This window comes from Pithys albifrons, chromosome 5 (assembly GCF_047495875.1).
Source record: "Pithys albifrons albifrons isolate INPA30051 chromosome 5, PitAlb_v1, whole genome shotgun sequence".
NCBI classification, from domain to species: domain Eukaryota; kingdom Metazoa; phylum Chordata; class Aves; order Passeriformes; family Thamnophilidae; genus Pithys; species Pithys albifrons.
In genome coordinates, this window is record NC_092462.1 from 29,420,476 (window position 1) to 29,432,562 (window position 12,087).

The 12,087-nt window shown below is 37.6% G+C and overlaps 1 protein-coding gene across 1 annotated transcript in view; it reads right to left on the minus strand.

Annotated features, from left to right (window-relative positions):
• TNKS (tankyrase) overlaps positions 1-12,087 on the minus strand; it is a 135,044-nt gene that overhangs the window by 27,466 nt on the left and 95,491 nt on the right. Inside the window, exons 9-12 of the mRNA XM_071556071.1 lie at positions 9,975-10,096; positions 7,382-7,473; positions 7,214-7,292; positions 1,072-1,243 (exon numbers count right to left, since the gene is read on the minus strand). Coding sequence (XP_071412172.1) covers positions 1,072-1,243; positions 7,214-7,292; positions 7,382-7,473; positions 9,975-10,096 — 465 coding nt within the window. The remainder of the gene's footprint in view (positions 1-1,071; positions 1,244-7,213; positions 7,293-7,381; positions 7,474-9,974; positions 10,097-12,087) is intronic.

A 12,087-nucleotide genomic window follows, 5' to 3' on the forward strand; every position in this document is an offset into this window, starting at 1 on the left:
TCATTTGTAAAAATGTAGCTGGGGTCATAATGTTCAAATTCCTATCGCCAAAACAGCTGAATAAGCAGTCTTAGTTTCAGTGTAAACCAGTAGGTTTTAGACTCTACAGCTGACACTCTTCTCTCTCAATCCAGATACATACACATTCATGTGCACATTTTAAACAGGTAATGCTATCCATACATCCCAGGAGTGCATACACTTCAAAGCAGCCCTTCCTTGCACTGTTGTAAAATGCTTTTTTTTGTGTCCTGTTTCAAGGCAATATTGTTGAAAACACTGGAGGAAGTGGAGTTTCTAGACACCACAGGTCTTCTGTCTACCTGGATAGTCTTTGACTACCCACACATCTCACTGTAAGGTGAGTTACTTTCTCTGTAGTTGCTACTGATGCAATTATTCTTCTACGTACTTGAAAAATTCATATGTAACAAAGGCAAACCCTTAAGCACTTACAGGAAAAACAGTGGCACCCTCTTTAAACATCTGTTCACCTTTTTAATGTAAGATCTAAACAAATTGTTATCTACACAGTATCCAAAGCATTTTCACAATAAAATCTTTCTTGTCTGGACAAGCCAGAGATTTCAAGTAAAAGCCCACACAGCTTAGCAACTATCAGTATTTTTTCTGCCAGTGACATTCTGCCAGTGACATACTGCTAAACTATGGGGTAACCTGACAGGGTGGCTGATGAAGGGAAAAAAGGTTTCTCACATCCTCAGCAATATTTCTGTTGCCTTTGAACTTGCTACCAAACCCCCACCCCAAACTCTCTCTATGTGCCTTCCTAACAACCTCCCTGTACAGCAGCATGCTCTAAATCTACAAGAGGTTTATTTTCTTCCCATTTGCACAAAATCATTGAACTGAGCTGAGCTTTCTATTTATATATTTATTTATTTTCTGACACGTATCACACAATACATACTGTAGTTGTGTGCACTTGACAGTGGAAGGGAGAGATGAGAAAACTACAATGCAAGTCTCCTGCACTGGAAAACAAATACAATCCAAAGCTGTAAAGGAAGAAGCTAAAGTTCAAATACACAAGCCTTTCTTTTTACCCACCACTCAGAATCTGTTGCACTGCTTCATTTCCCATCTGTGCTGCTGTGAAGCCTTGTAAAGAGATGATGGAAGGATCGGAGCCGTAACTCAGCAACAGCCGGCAGGTTTGCAAGTGACCGGCTAATGCAGCCCTGTGCAACGCTGTTTGACCAAGTGTGTCCAGTGCATTCATCTGAAAAAAATCAGCAGCAATATAAAAGAAAACACTGTTATAATTAAATACCTGCACCCGTCCCTGCCCTTAATAAGAATAATTTTCTGGCATGCAAATTTATCTATCAATTCCTCTGCACTGCAATTAAACAAAACCAAGTGACAAAAAGATAAACACTCCAAAGAAAAAATAATTTACCATAGATATTTTCCTGTCTTGTAACAACACAGGTTATTTGTTTGCACAGCCAGCAGACAACACAGGATCCCCAAAGCCATACTTTAAATAGTGATCAAACTTTTGACTAATTCAATGTGCAAGAAAAGCAAAACTATCACAGAAGGGGAGAAAGACGTAAACAGTTTACTAAGCAATCCAAAAATGTTCCAGCTTTAAAGGAAATTACCACTTGTCATTCTCAGAAGGAGAATTAACTCAGCATTACACACTACCAAGAATTAATGCAAAACAAAGATGTCAAAACAGGAATTCTATGAAGGTGTGGCAGGGAACTTGGATCCAAACACTCCATTTCTTCCTCGCTTTTTGTGGCTTTACAGAAATGTTAAGTATAACTGAATATAACTCAGGACTCAATAAAGGAGTGTATAAACAGGCAAAATGGAGTATAGCTTTCAAAGAGTATGATACAATGGAAACACATCTGTCTGTCAAGATCTAACAGCGTACCTAAATAACTAGAAGCATCACCACTAGTGCATTACCAAAGAAAGGAAGAGAATAATAGAGAGCTTTAAAAGGTGGAAAAACACCCCCATGAAAATAACATTTCGAAAAGATACTCTGTACCTAACAGCGATTCATGACTAATTTAAATGCAAATGCCCAACAGCTTTTTTACCACTTTATGAAATACAGAACTACTCTATATTCTCTGCAAGCAACTCGGAACCTGTTATCTGTTTCCAAGCCTACAGATTGCAAGCTGTGAACTGCATGCATAATAGACTTTGCTCCTGCAAAAACCCCACCTTTCTACCGTCTTCAAATCTTTTTGGTGACAGCAAACAGAGATTTTGCTTGCTATTTCTCACCTAAAATGCAGCACGCAAACTGTACTACCTTTCCATAAAAACAAGACACATATTCTATAACTACATTAACTTTAATTGGAGGAGTAACTATGTAAAGATCTACTACCAGATAAGGTAAAAAATTTACATAAAATACCTGCAATACTACGGTATGAAGCCACAAGAAAGAACAAGGAACAACCAAACAAATAAAGAGAAGCAAGATTTAATATTGTCTGAAACTACTTTACCAACTGATAAAGCAAGAATTTCTCATCACAAACCTCTCTTGAAAGAAGGTGGAGAGGAGAAGAGTTCTGCTTTCTTCTAACTGCTCAGCTCATGCCACTCTAATGGGATTGCCCTAAAAGTTTTGTTTCAAATAAAAAACTTACTGCTATAATAAATATTAAATAGATACTGAATGTCCCAAATCCATCATTTTGTTCAGATGATGATCCTCATCTGCTTCAGGACACTGGATACCTTTCACCACTGATAAGAGCACAGAGAAAAGCCGAAGTCTGGGGCTATACACATTTAGTGATGATAAAGGCAGAAGGAAATGAGATTTGTGGATTCTGGAAGTAGCTGATAACACACCGTTCATCCAAGAAAGAAAATTCCAAGTAATGTCTTCTTTAGCACTGAATTCCTGTATTAAAGATGCCTATACTGAACAAACTGTAGAAGTAACAGCAGCAAGGCATTCACACTGCAGAATTCGATACTGACTGCGTTCCTGGAAAAAATGTTAATATTCATTTGAAAAGAACACTGTCAGAGTCATCAGAGCCATCATCTCACATACCTTATCCAGGTCCCCTTTCACCTCCAAATCATTATCTTTGCCAACCAACAATTCTAATGGCAGAAGAACATCAGCCATTGGAAGAAACACCTGCTTACTTCTGAGACAAAAAGGACTGCAGCTGACAGAGAGATGCACACACCAAATGCCCCTGTGCTTTCTGTCAGGAGCAGAATTAGGCTTCGCAGGGCGATTTCACTGGGAGTATGTTCACTTTGGGGCAGATCTTCTCTCACCAATAATGCACCACTTGTCTAAAACCGAGCAAAGAATGTACTCCACTGATGCTGGAAGCAACGGGATTTATTTCCAAATGAAAATTAACTTGAGCACTACAAATTGAAATACAAAACTGAGATTAAAATCTCATAAAAACCAAAGCTGGTACGACGCATGCCTGGGTTAACCAATGCTCAATACCAGGTCTGAAAGCACATACCTTTCAAATTCAAAGCTAAAGTTTAAAATCTATTTGACAAAATGTAAAATATCTCAGGTATACTGCTTTATTTGTGCACTGAAAAGGTAGATTGTTCCAGCTGCACTTATCAAAAAATTATAAATATTCATTTGGTTCCCTTTATAAGCAGTCTGAAATTAGAAGGCTGCAGCTCTGAATTATTTTACAGGTAAGTTTTCTGCAAGGAGTTAAAAATGACAAGTTTGACGGCTTTTATTCCAAAGCACACCAGCTTTGGATCTGATTTCTTAACTTTGTAGAATGAAAACACACATTCCACTGTTTAAAATGCAACATAAAAGCACAATACAGTTATCAAATGAAAATAACTTTTAAATAAGGCTTTTCACAGAAGGATACTGTCCTATACAGTATTTCCCAATGAAGACTTCCTTCTGTTCTTTCCTTTCATCTCCTTCACTTCCTTTTCCCCACCATGAACAGACACATTAGAGAACTGGTCATGTATCACCAGATACTGCAGATTTCCCTTCCCTCACTGCTGCTCTCTGGGAGCAGTGTGCCCAGTTACAGCAATATTTCCTTGGCTGCCAGGCATTTGTGGCAGCTCAACAGCTGCAACCTGTTCAGAAAACATTTTTTGCAAGAATTCATAATCATATCAGTTTTCTGTCAATATTAAATGCCCTAAATATCCTCCTACTCCTTGACACTAGAGCAGCACAAAAAGCAACAGCCTCCAAGCACTGCAATTTTCTCTGTGAGATCTTTCTAAAAGAAGTACATTCTAAAAATCACATGTGCTCTGAGAGCAGTTCCAGTATCACAGTATCCTTCCCTTCAATGCAAGTGTTCTAACTGCTCTCCTGCTGCATTAATTCTGAAGATAAGTTGCATTATGTCTTGTGTCTTTGTGCATTGCTAACAATAAACAGGACAGGAGTGAAGAGGCACCGGTGACAATTTTAAGTTCTGTCAGCAGGAAAAAAGCAGTAAAAACAAAAAAAAGTCAGTTTCACTGTGAAAGCTCTTACATGATCCTGTCAGATGTTCTACAACTGCCCCTTCTGCACAAAAGCTTAAGATTAATGTCAAGATGTTTGTATGTCTCAGCAGTGAGAAAAGTTGAACTCTTCAATCACAGGAGACCACACAGTTCTTCACATTGTTAACTGTCATAGTTCAGAACCTGCTGCATTTATGAAAGGAAATTTGATTTTTTGGTGCTTACTGTTTCCTTAGAAAATCATCCTTCTACCTGAAATGTTGGAAGCAAATGTATTATAAAACAAGGTTATTCAAAACCATTTCAGTTTGTTGTGTTGGTCTAGAACGATGGTGAGTATTTTCAAACCCATGATCATGAAAGGCTGATGACATGCTACTCCAATGCACAGAAATATCTGCACTATGCGAAGATTGATAAATCAAGATCCTCCCGGCAGGACAGAACAAAATAATTTCTGCTGCCATCATGAATAGGAACACTCTCTCTCTGACATGACCTTAGAAAGGCTCATTCTCTTGCAGAAGAATGGTTCTAACAGTATCCTTCAGAGGTGTATCATAGTTCAAGAGCATTCATGACACCTCTACACTTGCCCAAGATACCAGTGATCTTGCATGCTTGAAGGTCTTTCTTTCTAATTTATGGTGTCAGTAAGAGCCAGCTGCCATGTCCCAACAACCAGAAACAAAGAAATATCAATGTTAAGAGTATCTGATGAACTGAATGCCTTCAGTCAAAGCAGGAGCAAGAGGTCAAATGACAATATACAAGCCAGACAAACATTTTAAAGTGATTAAATATGCCTAGTTAACTAATAAATACTCTTGAGCATATTCCACCTGGGAACTTCAAAGTGCCTCATAAAACCTTAATGATCTATCTCTCATTAAAAATTATGGTTGCATTATGCACTGTTTTACAGCTAAGAAACTTTGGACACTGATAAAGAGGGACCTGATTCATTGCAGTATGGAAATGCAACACTTAATTCCAGTTGGTCTCATGCCATGCACTTAAGTGCTTTGCTAGATCATAAATGTGAGTGGCTATCCTCACAACAACACAGGATACAAGATATGAATGAAGAATGAGGTTTAATGACCACCTCTATTTGCATACCACTGATGGAATAAGCAACACAACACAGCACTCAGCATCATTCTGTAGATAAATGTGGGCCACTTAGCACCATCTCGCAGTACACAAGCGATTCATAGATCATGGTTTAGAAACCCCTGCTTCAGGATAGAAAAGCTATCATCAGAAAATGCTACTGAAAAAAACAATAAAAGTGGACCTTCCAGTAAGGATGACATCTTTGAGCTTACTCCTAACCTGACTACACTGAGCTGGATTTTCAAGGGAGCACTGATTTGAATACCTAGAGTACAGGAGCAGGCTTTCCAGAAAGCCTCAGCACACACAAACTCCTTGTATTTCAAAGCAGGTAGTACTTTGGTATCAGTACATTTGGAACTCCAGCATGTCCAGTTCAGTGCCTAACCAAATGCCACCAGTACTGAATTCCTGTGCAAAATCAGATCCATAAAACCATGAGGCATCTATTCGAAATATGCCAAAATTATTTTTTTCACTTTCAATGCATAGATATGCTACTAAGGGTGAATCTGGGAAAATAATTAATGGTTTTCATAACTATAATCAAGATGTCTGGCCCTGATTTCCCTCTTGGGAAAATCTTGGAAGTTACCACAGCATCAGGATTCTCAAACACGAAAAACTCTGCCATGATATTGTTGTTAAGCTATTTTATAATGTCATTACAGTACTGTGGAAGTGAATCAGATACTGGACTCTTACAGTGAGTTCTCAAACAGGCTTATAAATTAAAATTCACTGATTCAAAATAAAAAGGCTTGGTATTAACTATGTCTACAACTACATTGCTCTTACCTCACATCATGGCAAGAGTGACTCTAGCTTATTATTACAGGTATAATATTTAATTTCTAGCTCCCTGAATGAAGATGAAGACTCAAAAAGAGTAATCTGAGCCCAATTTAAAAGCAAAACTAAGGCAATCATTTATATTTCAACCAATGCAAAGAAAGTATCCATCAAGAAGTTTCTGAGAAAATTAAGAAGCTAAGTATATCATTACAACACGTGTCAAGTTTGTTGCTAAAACTTGGAGAAAAGATCATTCTAAATAGAGTTAGTTACACTTTCCTCTGCCTTTAATTAATAACTTGCTGAACCATGTGTTTCTAAGCAAGCATCACCATATGCTCACAAATTACTTTGGTCAGCATCTACCAATAGCTAAAGGGCCCAGAAAACAATTTGATCAAGAGAGTAAGAAGCAAGTGAGGGCTAAGGGATACTCAGCATTAGACTACTAAACTCAGTGTCAGCAGCCTCAGACATCGGATATTTTCAAACCAGCAAGATAAAGCAACAAGCGGCACCCAGATGACCACATTTATTAGAAATTAGAAGCAAGATTCATTGAAAATGAAGCTAGACTTCTAGTGCCTGTATTCAGTTCCTTGGAGAGACGACCTAATTTTCAAATGGGATTTCTGACAATCCTGTACTGATTTAGGATAAATACTCTGCAAGGTTAACACAAGAAGCACAAGGCATACAGAATAAAAAGTAGTAACTGTCATAAAAACTAACATGGTATTTAACCAACATAACCCTTTTTCTTCCCTTTAGCCTTAAGTAAAATACATGTAAGTGTATTTACCTTTGCTCCATGTTTATGCAGAACTTCCATGACATCATTATGAGCTTTTTCAGCTGCAACATGTAAAGGTGTCATGAAGCTAGAGAAATAAAGAAAAAAGAAAGATTTAATTTTACACTCCTAGTATGATAGAATCCTCTGGAAAATTCAGAAATGTCAGAAACTTACTCTTTGTTTTTCTCATTAACATTTGCTCCTTTCCTGAGCAACAGTTCCGTAACTTGCTTCCGCTTGGGATGCGCAGAAGCCACAGCACAGTGCTGCAAAACAAGTAAATATAAATTCGATTTCAAATAGATAGATGACAAAGAACTTTAAAGATACATTAATTCATCTCTTAATTACATTGCTAGAGTCAGACTACAAAATTTACAAACAGAATCCAACATATTTCTGCTGAAACATGGCGTACTGAACAAAAAACAAGCTAGTGATCAATGCTAAATGATTCTACTCAGAAAAACAATTTTCACCTTAAAGCTCTTTGTCGCTTACAAAAAAAGCAGTATGGTCCCAACTACATTAACCAGCCACCACAACGAAGCTAACACACAATGCACAAAGGAGGTAAAGACAAAGAGTTTGAAACAGCCTCATTTTCTACAGAGGACTTCCAAAGGGGTCTTTAAGTTTCTGCCACTGTTGTCAGATTGACATGACTTGTATGTTGTTTTGTTCCTTATTCTACTTCGGTGTGTAATGAACTTCTTATTGGCCATTTGTGTTATGCACCCAACTACAGATTATGTAATAAGCAAATGGACAATAAATTTGTCTTAGAGTATCTTTTTTTCCTGCCATGAGAAAGATACACCTTTCACACAGGGCTTTTCAATGCTCATACCTGCCCTTGTGGGACGTAGAGCCCTTTGCTAGGTGTAACTATTCTAAATGTGGCTGGCATCTGATTGCTGGTTTCTCAATGGTGGCCCTATCAATGCATTTCTGAGGCCTGAAATTACCAGCATGGTTACAGATTAGCCTGAACACCAGACTTTAAAAACAGTTCAGAAATATTTCTTTCAAGTTCGGATGTCTCAACACAGCAGACTATGAGAAATAGGAGAAACTTTTGGATATTTCTGTTTATATGTTTACCCATGTTTTAAACCAGTAATCCATAAAAAACCCAGATAGTCTCCTGGAACAGAGTTCTCTGACTTTCAATAGCAGAACAACAGCCTTTATAATGAGACAGACCCCAAACCCAATGCTAATAAACAACAATTGTACCAATAACCATCTTTTGCCCAGTTTCAGCCTTCATTAGGAAGTAACTTCCACTCAAGGTTTCATACAGCTGTTAGTCAGCAGGGCACATCCAAGTTTGCAAAGGCAAACTTGGTAAATAAGCATTATGATGAACATTTATTTTGAAGAGTGGCAGCGTTTTTAAGGCTTTGCAGATAATATCCTATCTGCATTTCCTCCTAATATGGTAAACAAGTCTTAAAACACACAAAAATGCTGAAATACTGCCAAACTTCAGAGCAACACTAAAAACAAACCAGGTGCTTGCTTTGGCCTTCATGGGGTAGTAGGGCACAGAACCCAGTGGCCCATGGGAAACGATACCATGCTTAGGGCAGGAATAGCTCAGTTCGATTGTACATAACCTCATCTGATCCTGGAAAATAAGTCCTTCCACTTGGAATGGAGACTACTTGAAAATCTCAAGTACAGGAGGCAAAAATTGAAAAATCCCAGTCAAACATCTACTGAACAGTGAAACAAATATAACAGTAGAGCTTAAATATGCAATTTGGCCCAGCTGTCTCTGCAGAATGAGCAGGCAGAAAAGAGCAAAGAACATCACAGGACTACAAAGTGATCATTACACAGATAAAGAGATGACACACAGCAGCAGCTGATATAGCCAGGAAGAACAGGATAACATCATCCCAAATTTCATCATGTTTTCACACTCAGTCTATAAATCTCTCTATCTTGCTTCTAAGTTCAGGTTAGGATGCTGAGTCCTCCACAGAGGAAAGAGCATATGGATGCTTGGTACCCAGCACAGAATGTTCTGATCACAATCACAATGTTTGTAGCACTAAAAATGCAATTGCATGCTTGCAGCTGAGACTACCACTATGAAGAAAATGTTCCATTGAAATAAAGTATCATAACTATAGTGGTTTTAATAATACCATCAGTCTTACTCAGCTTCAACATCTTCACTGCATCTGAGATACTGGCTGTCTGCTTTGCCTCCAGTGCTTCTTCAAACAATGAAATAAGAGCAGGATACTTCCAGGAAAGTCTCAAAGACCCCTGCTTCCAAACCTAATGTGGCATTGTCAGCATTATTCCAATCCTGTAAGATGCTGTGATATACACCTATTTTCACCACACTTTTACATACCCCATGAAGAGAACTGATAGTCCAAGTTTGCCCATATAAAACATGAAGGAAACACTGGACCACAGGATAGAATTTAATCCCAGAAAAAACAGAGCAACTGATCAACAGAAGAAGAGGATGATGGGAAAAAAGAAAGCCAAGTGAAAAAACAACTGGTGGGGAGTGGCTGGAGGACTTCTGTAATCTACCAGAAGGAAAAAAAAAGTGATAAAATAAATTATGTGGTGTGTTTTTTCTGTAACAGTGATTTTATTTTAATATATAAAGTGTTTGATTGCAAATCCTCAATCTCAGATGATAAATGTGTTTTCATAAGGCAGAAATAAAATTTCTTGACTACCAGACTACCACCACGTTTATCATAAAACAAATGGATCGACTGTATAATCTCACCAGTGCAGTCTCATGCGACTGTGGCTGCTTAAAATTAATGATCTCCAAAGCAAGTGTCTTTTTCACTTTGGCTAGGTCTGCCTCTCTGGCTGCTTGCAGTAAAGAGTGTCCTTTGAATTCATCTGTTGGAGGAAAAAGATGCATTTAATGTTCAGCAACATGTCACATTTATAAATGTTACTGGAGAAAGGTAACCATACTCAAATAAGAGGAAACAAGAGTGCTTGTGCACGTCTTCAGGTAGCAGCTGACCTGGACACAGAACATAAAATGTGCTTCGCTGAAACCAAAGGGGCATCCAAAAGGAGAGGGGAAGTGATTCCTTGAGGAAAATCCTTATAGCTTTTCCCGCTCTTATCCTCTACCCACTTGACATTAAACACATATCTGACCTCTAAATTACCTTTTCTATGTGCTCAAGAGAGCACAAGGCTATGACATATTCTTCAGAAAAAAAGCATTACAGTTGCTTATCAAAAACCTTATTGTATTTACAACAACAAAACATTCACTGTAAAGCCTGAATATATATAATTTATATAAAATTATAAAGAATAACAACAAAAATATATAACATATAAAAAATATTCAGCTATGGGCCTTAAAGAAAACTAACTGGCTAAGCATTTGAAGCCAGTCTGCTACGAAGACGAAACAGATTTTGATATCAGGTATATCTTTGCAAGTACAGAGAGGTAATTTTGTTATTTCCGCACCTTGTTGAGCTCAGCAACTAGTTCATGTAAATTTTAAATAACTTCGAATTTGAAAAGGGATGATGGTGTTTCTCTTGGAAAGGTAGGTTAGAAAAATGACGTCTGACCCCGGGAACTATGGAAAAAAACACCTCAATTTAAGTAAAAATATCAGTATTTTTCTTTCCTAAGCGAGCTTGAAATGCTAAGCTTGTTAAAGAGGGGCTTTCTTCTCCCAGCTTTGTTTTAACATCTGGTGTATTTGTGGATTTAGACATAAAAATAAATATTAATAACTTCTAAACTTTAATTTCAAATACAATTCAAATTTCTTTATAAATAAAGCATTACTCGAAGCACAAATACAAATAAATCTTGAAATAACAAATACAATGTAATTTTATTCCCAAAGTATAAAACCCAAACAACTCAAGAAAATAATATACATAATATTTTGGGTATGCAAATAGAAGATGTCCCATCAAGATCCTGTCAAATCTGACATAACGCTCACATTTGTATACAAATTTCAGTGGATACTAATGGACATGAATCTTCTCCCATTACTCTTGAGGAACTATAAATACAGAAATAAACCAGATTTTAAATAGATTTCCTTCTGCTTGTTGATTTAAGTAAATGGTACATTAACCCTCCTCAGTGCCAGAAGCATCTTCCACTTTAGCCTAGAACAGAGACTAGAGAAGTAGCTAAAAGATAGTAATGACTTCTTCTTTTCTCCTAAAGTTTTCTGCTACACATGATCTCACCCCCTTCACATGCAAAGAATAAGGACAGACTAAAACCTGACTACCTGTGATTGTGAGTAGGGCAGGATCACATTATTAGTATCAGGAGGCTTCTGCTATACTGGAAAGGTGACAGACAAAACAAAAAACTTACTTATAATTGAGAATCTACTTCCCAAGAAGTTTTCTAGAACTTCATAATACTCTGATTCCATACTTGTCTTAATTGATCTCTTACTTTTTGTTACACTGAGAAAACAAATCCCTCGAAGAGGGCAAGCAAAGGCATACAAATTCAAATCAGAGCTGAAAGATTGTTTTGCAGGCAGCATAAGGATTGCAAAGACTACAAAAGAAGGTGATGGAATTTCGATCTCCAAGTTTGCACACTGAAGGTACCTGGTACCTTCTGCAAGTTTCCATCTAAGTGCAATACAGAGCCTCAGTATAGGGGTTCCTATGTGACTGAACTGGACTTTAAGCACAAAAAAACCTTACTAATTTTAAACTTAAGAAAACCAGGCAATAACGCAAATGCTGTATTAGAAGTACCTGCATTCTTCAAAGCGAGCAGCACAGCTGCAGCTACTCTGCTGCTTTACATCACCGTGTGAAGCTCAAGGAAGCTGTCCTGAAAGGAAAGCATCCCTTTGCACCCACCAACAACGG